The 13,030-nt window shown below is 53.0% G+C and overlaps 1 protein-coding gene and 1 long non-coding RNA gene across 4 annotated transcripts in view; both read right to left on the bottom strand.

Moving 5' to 3' along the window:
• Positions 1 to 13,030, bottom strand: part of STX18 (syntaxin 18) — a 116,853-nt gene that overhangs the window by 31,326 nt on the left and 72,497 nt on the right. For all 3 annotated transcript variants that reach the window (XM_070069565.2, XM_070069566.2, XM_089326928.1), the window contains exon 3: positions 1,316 to 1,431. In XM_070069565.2, the coding sequence (XP_069925666.1) occupies positions 1,316 to 1,431 (116 nt within the window). The remainder of the gene's footprint in view (positions 1 to 1,315; positions 1,432 to 13,030) is intronic.
• The window catches only part of LOC138848767 (uncharacterized), a 2,504-nt gene continuing 595 nt past the window's right edge, over positions 11,122 to 13,030 (bottom strand). The window contains exon 2 of the long non-coding RNA XR_011386829.1: positions 11,122 to 11,479. This is a non-coding gene — a long non-coding RNA (uncharacterized LOC138848767). The remainder of the gene's footprint in view (positions 11,480 to 13,030) is intronic.

Below are 13,030 nucleotides of genomic sequence, written 5' to 3'. Positions count from 1 at the left end.
GAGGATTCACACACACACACACACACACACACACACACACTCTGGCTCCGGGTGGATTCATACACACTGACTCTGGCTCTGGGAGGATTCACACACACACACACACACACACACACTGGCTCTGGGAGGATTTACACACACTGACGCTGGCTCTGGGTGGATTTACACGCACTGACTCTGGCTCTGGGAGGATTCACACACACACACACACACTGACTGGCTCTGGGAGGATTCACACACACACACACACACACACACTGACTCTGGCTCTGGGAGGATTCACACACACACACACACACTGACTCTGGCTCTGGGAGGATTCACACACACACACACACACACACACACACACACACTGGCTCTGGGAGGATTTACACACACTGACGCTGGCTCTGGGTGGATTTACACACACGCACTGACTCTGGCTCCGGGTGGATTTACACACATTGGCTCTGGCTCTGGGAGGATTCACACACACACACACACACACACACACACTGACTCTGGCTCTGGGAGGATTCACACACACACACACACACTGACTCTGGCTCTGGGAGGATTCACACACACACACACACACACTCTGGCTCTGGGTGGATTTACACACACACACACACACACACACTGACTGGCTCTGGGAGGATTCACACACACACAGGCTCTGGGAGGATTCACACACACACACACACACTGACTCTGGCTCTGGGAGGATTCACACACACACACACACACTGACTCTGGCTCTGGGAGGATTCACACACACACACACACACACTGGCTCTGGGAGGATTTACACACACTGACGCTGGCTCTGGGTGGATTTACACACATTGGCTCTGGCTCTGGGAGGATTCACACACACACACACACACACACACACACACACTCTGGCTCCGGGTGGATTCACACACACTGACTCTGGCTCTGGGAGGATTCACACACACACACACACACACACTCTGACTCTGGCTCCGGGAGGATTCACACACACACACACACACACACACACACTGACTCTGGCTCTGGGAGGATTCACACACACACACACACACACACACGCTCTGACTCTGGGCGGATTTCTGGTTCTGCCGGGAAAGGTACTTCCTGTCTCCCTTCTGCCATCTGTTTGACGTCAGTAAAGACCTTTCATTACTGTGGACAGCTTACGCTGAAACACTGATCAGAAAAGGATTTTAAATTCGAAACCCGAAAATAAGGGCACACAGAGGGAATCCTAAGTGGTTGTGCCCCGTGAAGCTTGCTAGCTACTTGACGTAGTCATGGCCGTCTGTTTGCATCCTGCAAAGCAATTTACCGTCTGTCCTGAGCTGCTGAATTGCTTCCGAGCAGGTCCTCATGAAGATCTGCGCGTCCTGGTCTATCTGGTCTCGCTCTGTGTCTGTCATCCTGCCACAGTCAGACAGAACGTGGCTAGAAAAAGAAAGAGAACGTGAGCGCAGAGGCAAAGGGTAACACAGTGCAGTCCGGGGGGTGCGAAGGGAAGGAGGATTCTCTGAGAAAGTGACACGCACGCCAGGACTCAAGAGAGGAGGGGAGCCGGCCAGGCTGGGAGGTGGTGGAACCAACACACCAAGGCAGGACTGGAAAACGCTTCCTGAATAGGCCCAACGGAAGCAGCCGGCAGGTGGGGGAGGGCAGGGAGGAGGAGGGGGAGAGGCTGAGAAGGCGGGGCCGCAGCGTGCCAGTCTTGTCAGGAACGTGAGTTCTGACTCCGGTGGCTCCTGAAGGCTTCCCAAATATGGCGGCAGAGACGGATGACAGAAGCCCCCCCAGTGCTGCCGGGAAAACACGGCAGGACACACGTGGAGGCTCTGCAGATCTGTGTGACAGGCTGTTGTCCACGACAATGTCTCAGTGTGACCAGCAGTCTTCAAACCTCACCAAAGAGCCTTCAAAAACAAGACTCACTCTCGCTGACATAACTTCCACCACCCTAGGCTTACGGGGCTAGAAAGGACGCCCGCTTTCAAGGACAGGGCACAGGGAGGCTCGGGATGGCTCTGCGGCCTCGCCCGTCCCTGCGAGCTCCGGGTGGGCATGGCAGCACAGCCACGCACAGTGATGCTACCTGGCCTCTATCAAACATGCCCACTGAGAGCAGGCCCGCACAAGGGGTGCAGACTCAGTCACTCCGCGCCCGCCCGCCCAGCTACACCGAGAACTAAATACAGGCTCAACTGCCCCACACAGCCACTACTGGCTTTGTGATGGTTTCTCCAACATCAGAAATCGGAAGGAATTTTCTCATTTTTATGACTGGATTGTTTAGTCCATCAAGAATGAGCAAGTTCAAAAATCAAAACTGAGGGGTCAGTGTGGCGGTACAGCAGGGTAAGCCACTCCCCGTGACACTCGCATGCCTTATCGGAGTGCCACTGTGAGTTCTGGCTGCTCTGTTTCTGATTCAGTTCCCTGCCAGTGCGCCTGGGAAGGGAACGGATGATGGCCCAAGTACCTGGGCCCCAGCAACCCGTGTGGGAAACCTGGATGGAGCTCCAGGCTCCTGGCTCTGGGCTGATCCAGCCCTAGCTACTGTGCTTATTTTGGGGAGTGAATCAGCAGATGGAAGATCTCTCTCTCTCACTCATTCTGCCTTTCAAATAAAATAAATAAATATTTAAAAAAAAAAACCGCATTAGCCTGCTATAGATTTACTGAATTTTGAGTCCTGCCTGTGGTTGCCGTGGCAAGGCTAGACCAAATGATTTCTCAGGCTTCATATGGGCTGTGAGCTGGACACTCCTCACCCCTGCAAAATATTTTAGGTAGCATAAAGTAAAGGCCAATTATTGGCACAACACTTTCCACAAATTAACACTAACCACTGTTCTTAGCATTCCGTGAATATTTACCCATTTAATTCTCAAAATCCTATAAGGTACATGCTGTTATAATTCCCACTTCACACATGAAGCAATGGAGGCACACGGAGGCTAAGTAAGCTGGGAATCAGCAGAGCTGGGCTGAGCCAAGGCAGCCTGCTCTGCAGTCCTTGTTCTTTAGGAGCCACTCCAGCGGCTTCCTCGTCGTGACCGGGAGAGTTCGGAACACCCGTTAGCTGACTGGCAGACGGCCATCTAGGCACAGAGTGCTGGCAGGCACGTGTGGCGGGGAAGACGCAAGAGCAGAGGCTGAGTAGCGACAGGAAGAGAAGCCTGATGCGGGGACAGGGACCAGTCCTGTGCGCCTGAGGAGTTTCAGGGTGCAGTCAACAGAGAGGCTGAGCCTGATGAAGACAAACGTGGCAGTGCCAAGCCAGACGGAGCAGAGGGCGAGGAGCACGTGACGGTCGGTGAAACACGGCACTCTCGCCTTGCTCATCCTTGTAAAAGGCCAATGCACAGCACTCTAACTGAACCAGGGTTCAGGACAGGAGCAATGGCAGGGCTGAGGAGATCAGGGGGTGGAAGCAAGCGCCTGAGACGTAAAACCGTCAGGAGAGAAGCGAGGTTGTGGCGACAGCCCCTGTGGTCTGGGGCCTGGGTGAGAGGAGGCGTGGACAGAGGAAGGAACACAAAGGGGAGAGCAGAAGGACTGCAAACAGAGAGCAAGAAGCACCACCAACGCCGGCTTCACACTGCAGTTCAGGACAAGAAGTGAAGTTCTCGGCCAAGCCGTCCAGGACCAGCGCTTTGTTGTGAGAAGGAAACCACAGCAGTCTTCTAACCACTTCGAGATAAAATCTTGAGAAGCTAACGGGGATTCTAAGTAATAATGGATCGCTCTTTCAGCTCTGCATTTATTAAGGAAAAAGGAAAAGTCGCTGTGACACACAGTACAGTGGCCACAAACCTGAGCCAGGGCTGACCACAGTCCAACACAATGAAACACTTAACACAGCCCGAGGAGTCCAAGGAGAGACACACGGTGCCGTCTACAGGCTCGTAGCAGGCTCGTAGCTTCCACACGTCCGGCACGCAGAACCCTTTGGTGGCTTGGATGTCGTTTCCTTTATGTGACTCGGCCTGCCCTGATCCTTCAGAGGCTGCTGGCCGGTCTGGCCCTGGAGAACTCTGGCCGCGTGAGACACGAGGAGGACAGAACCCTCGGGGCCACAGGTGACGACTAGGAAGGTGCTGGTGGATCGGGAACCAGGAATGGGCAGCGCTGGGGACCGAGTGGGAATCAGATGGACAGACAGCTTTACCGTGACTACTGATCTAAGTGCCACATGTCCCCCGTGCCCTGGCTGACCCCTCCCAGCCTCTCCTCTCCTCAAGCCACCAACTCCGCTACCCCATCTTCAGCGTTCTGGATTCCTGCGAACTCCCACAAGCTCTCGCCTGCCTGCCTCTCCTCTCTGGCCCATGGAATCGACTCTCCCTCCTACTTCTACTGGTATGGAAGAGCTGCCCATCTCCGGCTATGGCCACAACCTCCCCTAGTTGGACCACCAACTTCACATGTGTTAACAGGTGTATATGCAGTGATAATAATAACATCGATGGTCTAATAACATCCTAATAACATCGATGGCTCCTGCTAACTGGATTGTTCCCAGCTACAAATAAACATGGTCTCACTCATAACTTTACAACAAAACACATTCTTTCAGTTCCGTTCCCTGTCTCCTACCAGTTACTGTCCAGTCACTTCTCACACACAAGTACACTCCGGTCCCCATTTTCCTGACGATGCTCTCTTGAACCCAGTCCAAGCAGGCTATTCTCCTCACTGCTCCACTATGGTCAGTGCTCCCCGGGCCGGCAGTGGCCTCCGCACTGGCTCGCGCCTCACCCCACCAGCACTTTCCGCGATGGCTCCTCCTCTGGTCTCCTTTCTCCCACGCTCTCTCCTGTTCCCCCGCCCGCCCCAGCTGCTTGTTCCAGCCTTCATGTTGGCATTTCTCAGCTGCCTCAGCGCTTACCATGCACGGTTCACGGCTAGGTCTCGGCATCTCTTCACTGTTCACACCTGCCCCCCGTGGAGCTCAGCTAGTCTCACGGCTCTGAACAGCAGCGTCCCACTGACAAGCCCCCCGGCTGTCTTGTCAGCACGCACTTCTTTAACCTGAGACACCTACGTCTGCATGCCTGCTCGGCACCCTGTTCAGAACTTGCACGGCAAATACGTCCCAAACTGAGCTCTCGACTGCAACGTGCCCCTCCTCCACCATCCACACCTGGCGGGCGATTCCACGGCTCCTCACTCAGGCCCACACCTTAGAGACATTCTTCACTTTTTTCCCTGTCCTATCAACAACCTTGTTGGCGCTACCTTCAAATACTTCCAGAATCTGATCTCTTCTCTCACATCTGTGCTACCACTCTGGTACATGGCCCCTAATTGAGGCCTACCACACAGGAGCCACACGAAGCTGCTATAAAGTCAGATGCTATCAATCGTCTGCACAGACCTTCCCACGGCTTCCAACCAAAGAAGTCCTTCCAACAACAAGGTTCTTCAGAGGAACCAGAGGATCGGCACTTGGCAGGCCTCCAGGCTCCCTGTGCCCATCCCCCACGCCCCCTGCTCAGGGCTCCCTGTGCCCATCCCCCACACCCCCTGCTCAGGGCTCCCTGTGCCCATCTCCCATGCCCCCTGCTCCAGGCTCCCTGTGCCCATTCCCCACGCCCCCTGCTCCAGGCTCCCTGTGCCCATCCCCCACACCCCCTGCTCCGGGCATAGCAGCCTCCTTGCTGCTCCCTAAGTGTTCCAGATAAGCTCTGGAGCAGCTGTTGTCTCCTCCCTCTAGAGTGTTCCTGCCACAGATGCATCAACTGCTCCTCACTGCATTGGGGGTCTGCACAAGGCCACCCTCTCAGCCAGGTCTTCCCTCACCAGGGCCATAGTTGTACTCACTCCGACATCTCCGAGTCCCTCCCATCTCCCCCCTCACAAAGATCTCTACACAGCTTCAACATTGTCCATCTTAGCGGTTTCATTGCTTGTCAGATTCCTCCACCAAATTCTTCACAAAGGCAAGGCCTTTTGTCTGTTCAGTGCTGTGCTCCTGCCAGCGAGGGCAACGCCTAGCATTCAGCAGGCTGAAAAGTCAACAATCAAATACTTCTTGAACGCACTGAATCAATGAATGAGAGCCCCTCCTGAACTGATTGCACCCACCCCAAACCTGAGGCATCCGTCTATGGCCTTCAGAAACGCAAGACGCGGGTGCGGGAAACGCCCTCATCCTGAGAACAGCCTGTCCAAAAGAGCAAAGGGCGGGGCTAGAGCTGAGGTTCTTCCCAGTCCCCACCCACGCTCCTCTCCTGTGGGGCAGCCCCTTCACCAACCCCTGCCCCACTCATCTGCTGCGGGACAGGTGGAAAGGGAGCCACTGACCCTCCCCTCCCTGAAGCTTGGAGAGCCACAGTTATTCCCTGTACTTGGCACTGCTGAGTTTCTCATTCTAGTAACTGGTCTGATGGAACATGCTAACACAGAATGCAGAAGACCCAAAGCAGACCAAGGCACCCAGGAGCTCCACTCCTCGTCCCCGCCTGCAGCCCGACGAGGGGCTCTTCCTCTGCGGAGGAGAGGGGTGTACAGAGGGGCCGGAAGGCTTCCCCACGTCTCTACCAGAAACCAGCGCGTCGAAAACGGAGGCTGGCAGGTCAGGGACACACCGCTCAGACAGGGACTCGCTTCCAGGTGAACCCGCAGCCTGCGGACAGAGCAGACCTAGAAACGACTGATTCCAAGAACATTAGATTAACATCCTCCTCCACGTTTCGATTTAATGGAAACTCAGCCCAGTGAAATTGAAAAGGTCTAAAGGTTAATTTGATAAAACTGATTACTCAATTAAAAGGTGATGTTCCTGTAGGATACATTTTACATATACATTAACCTTTTCAATTGGAAACTGACAGTGTGACTATTCTATTAGTCACAACAACAGAAACCAAGAACACTGTTTTCCCCCAAGTGGTACTGTTCTGTTGGGATTTTGTGGAAAATACACCTCCATGAGAAGCAGGGAAATTATTTTTGATTAAAATCATCCTGGAACCCAGCCAGCGGCTAGTCAGCCTGCGAGCTGCTCTGCCCCAGTAAAATGTCATTACTAGGAGAATTAAATAGGTCAATAAATCTGGGTTCCACATTCCGGAAAAAAGTACAGCTTCCTAATTGTGTCAAACTAACAAAGCCGATCAAGCTGAAGGCAGTATTTCCACACCTATTCTTTCAACGCCAAGTAACATGTTCCTAAGCGCAGGCGATGCCAGCACGCTGCAGGGGAAGGAGGCGTGAAAGGAAAAGGCTCCCGGTCTACAGCAGGGAGGGAGGGCTCGCGGGGGAGTCACAAGGGTGGCCTTGCTCCATCTGGGAAGACTGGGGCATGCTAGCCCTAGCCCACATGTTTCTGTGGGAATCTGCTCCCACCGAGTGACACCTAGCCCAGGGCGGGCGTGGGGCCTCCGTGGACTAGGGGCCTGGCAGAAGGAGCTGGGCTAGCCTCTGCCCACTACCCTTTGCCCTCTTTTGCAGGGATCCGCCTGCCTATGGAAACAGCAGAGATTCTGGTCTGTCCCTCTGCTACACTGTGCAGGGGCCTGCTCTTGCAGTTCGTGCTCATTCAGTAGCACTAAAAGCTGAGTGAGTCTAATTCAGGAACAGAGTACCAGCAAGGTCCCCGCCTGCAGACCCGAGTTCTGCTACCCTAGACTGCCCGAGTAACAGAGCTGGCAAGGTCCCCGCCTGCAGACCCGAGTTCTGCTACCCTAGACTGCCCCAGTAACAGAGTACCAGCAAGGTCCCCGCCTGCAGACCCGAGTTCTGCTACCCTAGACTGCCCGAGTAAGAGAGCTGGCAAGGTTCCCGCCTGTAGACCCGAGTTCTGCTACCCTAGACTGCCCGAGTAACAGAGTACCAGCAAGGTCCCCGCCTGCAGACCCGAGTTCTGCTACCCTAGACTGCCCGAGTAACAGAGTACCAGCAAGGTCCCCGCCTGCAGACCCGAGTTCTGCTACCCTAGACTGCCTGAGTAACAGTGTACCAGCAAGGTCCCCGCCTGCAGACCCGAGTTCTGCTACCCTAGACTGCCCGAGTAACAGAGTACCAGCAAGGTCCCCGCCTGCAGACCCGAGTTCTGCTAACCTAGACTGCCCGAGTAACAGAGCTGGCAAGATGCTGCTCCCACTCCTTAATCCCATCTCGTCCTCTCCCCATCACCTCCCTCCTGCAGAAACAGCAGTAGGCTTTGTTTTGTTCAATAACCACTGCCCCCAACTGCATCACAGGTCAAACAGGGTTCCAATTCAATTATCATTCAGCAAGGGACTTCTGTGTGCCAGGAACTCTCACACATCTCACTCAATCATCACAAGAACATTATCCACAGCTTATTTAAAAAAGGAACCAGGTTCAAAGATGCTGAGTGAACTGGACACATAGCAGAACCAGGACTGAAACTTCAGTGCCCCTGAGCCCCACGCCCATCCCACCCCCCTTTTTAAGGGGGAACTTTTCAAGAGGAGGCTCTTGTTTGTTTTGTTTTTAAATTTGAAACCAGAGAAACAAAGGGAAAGAAAGATACCTATAACTGACAGAGAGAAATGGTCCATCTTGCTGGTTCACTCTGCAAATGTCCACAGCAGCTAGGGCTAGGCCAGGCTGAATTGAGGCTCGTGGCACTCAGACAGGACTCCCAGATGGGTGACAGGGACCCAAATGGTTGGACCATCACCCACTGCCTCCCAGGGAGCACATGAAGCTGCAATCGGGAGTGGGGCTGAGTGAGACCAGAAGCCAGGCACTCGGAGACGTGATGCCATCTGAATAACCGGGCCGAACAGCTGCCTTCCCCACTCCACCCCCCGCCCGGCGCTCTTTTAAAGGTTCCACGACAGGGGAGGAATGGAGTTCAGAGTGCATGGACTGGCAATGAACAACTGGCACCAGGGACATGAGTAAAAGACTGGGTTTCTAGAATGAGGCGATGGGCTGGTCAAGACGAAGAAAGCCTCAGGGTCTGTGGTTCAGACACTCAGAAGCCCAAAGACGCTGGAAGATGAGGATGTGCTCAATCCAGACAAAAGCGGGCGGGACTGACCCCAGCGATCCTAGTGCTGTCACTACCGCTGGAAAAGAGGGCGAAGCTCAGGCCCTGGTTTGGTGCAGGGAGATGAAACTGTGTGGGAGCTCGGCTCCCTTGCCTGAAGCTAACGGCCTTGAAATTCACAAGAGCTGCACAGCCACAGACCAGCACTCCGGCTGCGCCCGTCCGTGCACTGCATTGCAAGCACACTGTCTCCTCCGAACTAACCCACCACTTAGAGCCTGGGGCGTGACTCTCCCTCCCACTGCCAGCTCTGCAAACTTCTTGAAAAAAGCCAGTTAGAAATACATTAACCTTTGCAAAGCTTACAGTCTGTCACAGCGACTCAACTCCGCAGCTCTGCAAGAACAGCCACAGACAACATGCCATCGAATAGGCGTGACTGTGTGCCGATAAAACTTCATTACGGGGTGGGCATTTGGTCTAGAGGCTAAGTCACTGCGTGAGACATCTGCATCCTATACTGGAACGCCTAGTTCCAATCCTGGATCTTTGGCTTCCCATCCAGCTTCCTGCTAATGTGTACCTTGGGAGGCAGCCGGGGATGGCCCAAGTAGTTGGATCCCTGCACGCAGGAGGGAGACCTGAGCTCCTGGCTTTGGCCTGACCTATTCAGACACTGGGAGGTACACTAGCAGATGGGAGATCTTTTTTTCTTTCTCTCTCTGCCTTTCAAGTGAAGTAAAAATAAACAATTAAATAATTTTTATGTTTACAAAAACTTGAATTTCATACAATTTTCCCACGTAGCAATGTTAAGGTAGCTAGGTAGCTATTAGGCTAGGTCAGAGGGGCCAAAGACAATGAGAATTTTTCAAGAAAATACACCTCTGGGCAATGGAACAAGGAAACGAGCCCAGGGAGCACGGCGGTCGTCCCTCCAGAAGTGACCACTCCTGTGCAGTAGCCACGTTAGATGGATTCAGTCCTCCCCTCTCCATGGGGCAGCCCAGGGCGACCCCCGCCCCGCACCAAGGGGGCTGTCAGGTCTGATAACACAGTGCTGATCCAGTCCCGGGAAGATCTGCAGGAACTCCACATCCAGAAAACCTTCCGTCCACAACTTCCCAGGAGGAGGAGGACGGAAGAAGAAATGGGGGCCCGTATTCATGTGCATCACAGCTCCAGGCTGAATGCAGTCTGCTCTCTGTCCCTCTCTGAGGCCGCCCCTCGGTCAGGGGTGCGCCTCGCCACCAGTCTCACCGCACACTGTCCTCCCCCGGGACATCTGCCTGCTCTGGCAGATGCACTTCTGTTCACCAAACTTCGCCACCTCGCTCCCCACTATCTCTGTCTCATGTCTGAATTCTTATGTGCGTGAACACAAGGACCTCTGAGCAGTCATCTGCAGTAACAGTGAAGTATTCTTCAACCACTTAAAAATATAAAATCATGGGCTGGTATTGTGGAGCAGCAGGCTAAGCTGCCTCTTACAACGCCTGCATCCCATATCTGAGTGCCGGTTCAAGTCCTGGCTGCTCCACTTCTGATCCAGTTCCCTGCTAATGTGCCAGAGAAGGCAGTGGAAGATGGCTCAAGTGCTTGAGCCCGTCACACACACGGGAGACCTGGATCGAGTTCTGGGCTCCTGGCTTTGGCCTGGCCCAGTCCTGGCCATTGTGGCCATTTGGGGAATGAACCAGCAGATAGAAGATACCCCCCAAAAAAATCTTTAAATAAATAAATAAAAATGTAAAATCATTCTCAGCTAGCAGGCAGTGGACTGGGTCTGGCCACAGGCTGTTATTTGCTGCTTTCTGGTGTAGAGGAAGATGCTGGCTTCACAGATTACAAGGCTTTCATAGAACTATGCGGCTAATAAGGGCAGCGGGACCCAAACCCACATTCACAGCCTTCACCTTACCCGGCCGGTGCTTTCCAAGGCCCAGGCAAGTTAACAGTGGATGACGAGGAAAGAGCTCATCAGCTTATCTTTAACCTAAGGTGCTGGCACTCAAGAAAGGAGCTGGACAGTAACAGCTTACCGCTAGTTTTGTGAAGTTTTCCAAAATCATTGCACCTTCCATTTTCACAGCCTATCAAATTAGTATTTGATACACAAGCACATCTTTAGAAATAAAATACATACTGCCATCTAGTGTTAACCATTTTAATTGAGAACTTAAAAATAAGGTTTTGTTGGCTGGCGCCGCGGTTCAATGGGCTAATCCTCCACCTAGTGGCACGGGCACACCGGGTTCTAGTCCTGGTCGGGGCGCCAGATTCTGTCCCAGTTGCCCCTCTTCCAGGCCAGCTCTCTGCTGTGGCCCGGGAAGGCAGTGGAGGATGGTCCAAGTGCTTGGGCCCTGCACCCCATGGGAGGCCAGGAGAAGCACCTGGCTCCTGCCTTTGGATCAGCGCGGTGTGCTGGCCACAGCGTGCCAGCCACTGGAGGGTGAACCAACGGCAAAAGGAAGACCTTTCTCTCGGTCTCTCTCTCACTATCCACTCTGCCTGTCAAAAAAAAAAAAAAAAAAAAAAGGTTTTGTTGACAATATCCATGAAGATAATTATTTCAGTGTATTACAAAATATCAAATGAGACATGTTAAAAGGATACTATTATTAAGTTTAGACAAAGCATCAGGGATTACTTTATATTTATCTGAGGGATAATAATTTCCACTGTTGAAGAATTTCTATTCTTTTTTACATATATTGAGAAAGTTTTTAAAAAAATGTCTTGTATGTCCTCTAGTGTTATGAGAGGAAGGCTTCCGAAATGCAGACATCCCTTGTTTATCAACAGGAAATCCTAGCAACATGCTAATGAGGCCACCTCATATGTCAAACCCGTATTTCCCTTAACTGACGTACTGTATTTGAGTATGAGCCCTACGGTGACCCCACCAAAGCAGGTGCAAATGAAGCTGCGGGAAGAGCAGGAGAGACTGGTCCAGGTCTGTTGAGAGCCAGCATCTCTCAGAAACCATTCTGGAAGTTTTGGTCAAAGTGCTCTCCCTTGGGGCCAGCACTGTGGTGTAGCAGAAAAAGCTGCCACCTGCCGTGTTGGCATCACATGTGGGTGCCGGTTCAAGTCCCAGCTGCTCCACTTCCTATCCAGCTCTGCTATGGCCTGGAAAAGCAGTGGAAGATGGCCCATGTACTTGGGCCCCTGAACCTGCTTGGGAGACCAGGAAGAGGCTCCTAGCTCCTGGCTTCAGATCGGTGCAGCTCCGGCTGTTACAGCCACCTGGGGAGTGAACCAACAGTTGGAAACCTCCCCCAACTCCCGCCCTGCCCCGTGCCTCTGCCTCTCTGTAACTCAATCTTTCAAATATATAAATAAATCTTTAAAAAAGAATATTCTCCCTCTTTTTAAAAATTAACCTTATTAGGGGTGGCACTGTGGCACAGCGGGTAAAACCGCCGCCTGCAGTGCCAGCTTCCTATATGGGCACTGGTTCAAGACCCAGCTGCTCCACTTCTGATCCAGCTCTCTGCTATGGCCTGGGAAAGCAGTAGAAAATGGCCTAAGTGCTTGGGCCCCTGCACTCACATGGACGACCTAGAAGAAGCTCCTGGCTCCCGGCTTCAGATTGGCCCAGCTCCAGCTGTTGCGGCCATTTGAGGAGTGAACCAGCGGATGGAAGACCTCTCTCTTCTCTGCCTCTGCCTCTCTGTAACTATGCCTTTCAAATAAGTAAGATAAATTTTTCTTAAAAAAGATTTATTGATGTATTTGAAAGGCAGACTTACAGAGAGAGGAAGAGAGACAGGAACAGAGAGGTCTTCCATCTGCTGGTTTCCTATCCAAATGGCCTCAACGGCCAGGGAAGGCCAGACCAAAGCCAGGAGCATGGAACTCCATCAGAGTCTCCCATGTGGATGCAGGGGCCCAAGCACTCGGGCCTCCTCTGCTGCGTTCCCAGGCACATTAGCAGGGAGCTGGAATAGAAATGGAGCAACCAGGACTCAAATCAGTGCCCATATGGGACTCCAGGGTCACAGTAGTGGCTTAACCCACTGGGCTAGGTTGCTGGCCACCTCAATAAACATTTAATGA

The sequence above is a fragment of the Oryctolagus cuniculus genome, chromosome 2, assembly GCF_051225735.1.
Source record: "Oryctolagus cuniculus isolate XC-2025 breed Fujian yellow rabbit chromosome 2, ASM5122573v1, whole genome shotgun sequence".
Taxonomy (NCBI): domain Eukaryota; kingdom Metazoa; phylum Chordata; class Mammalia; order Lagomorpha; family Leporidae; genus Oryctolagus; species Oryctolagus cuniculus.
Note: the sequence above shows the minus strand (reverse complement) of the source record. Positions and strands in the feature narration are given on the sequence as shown.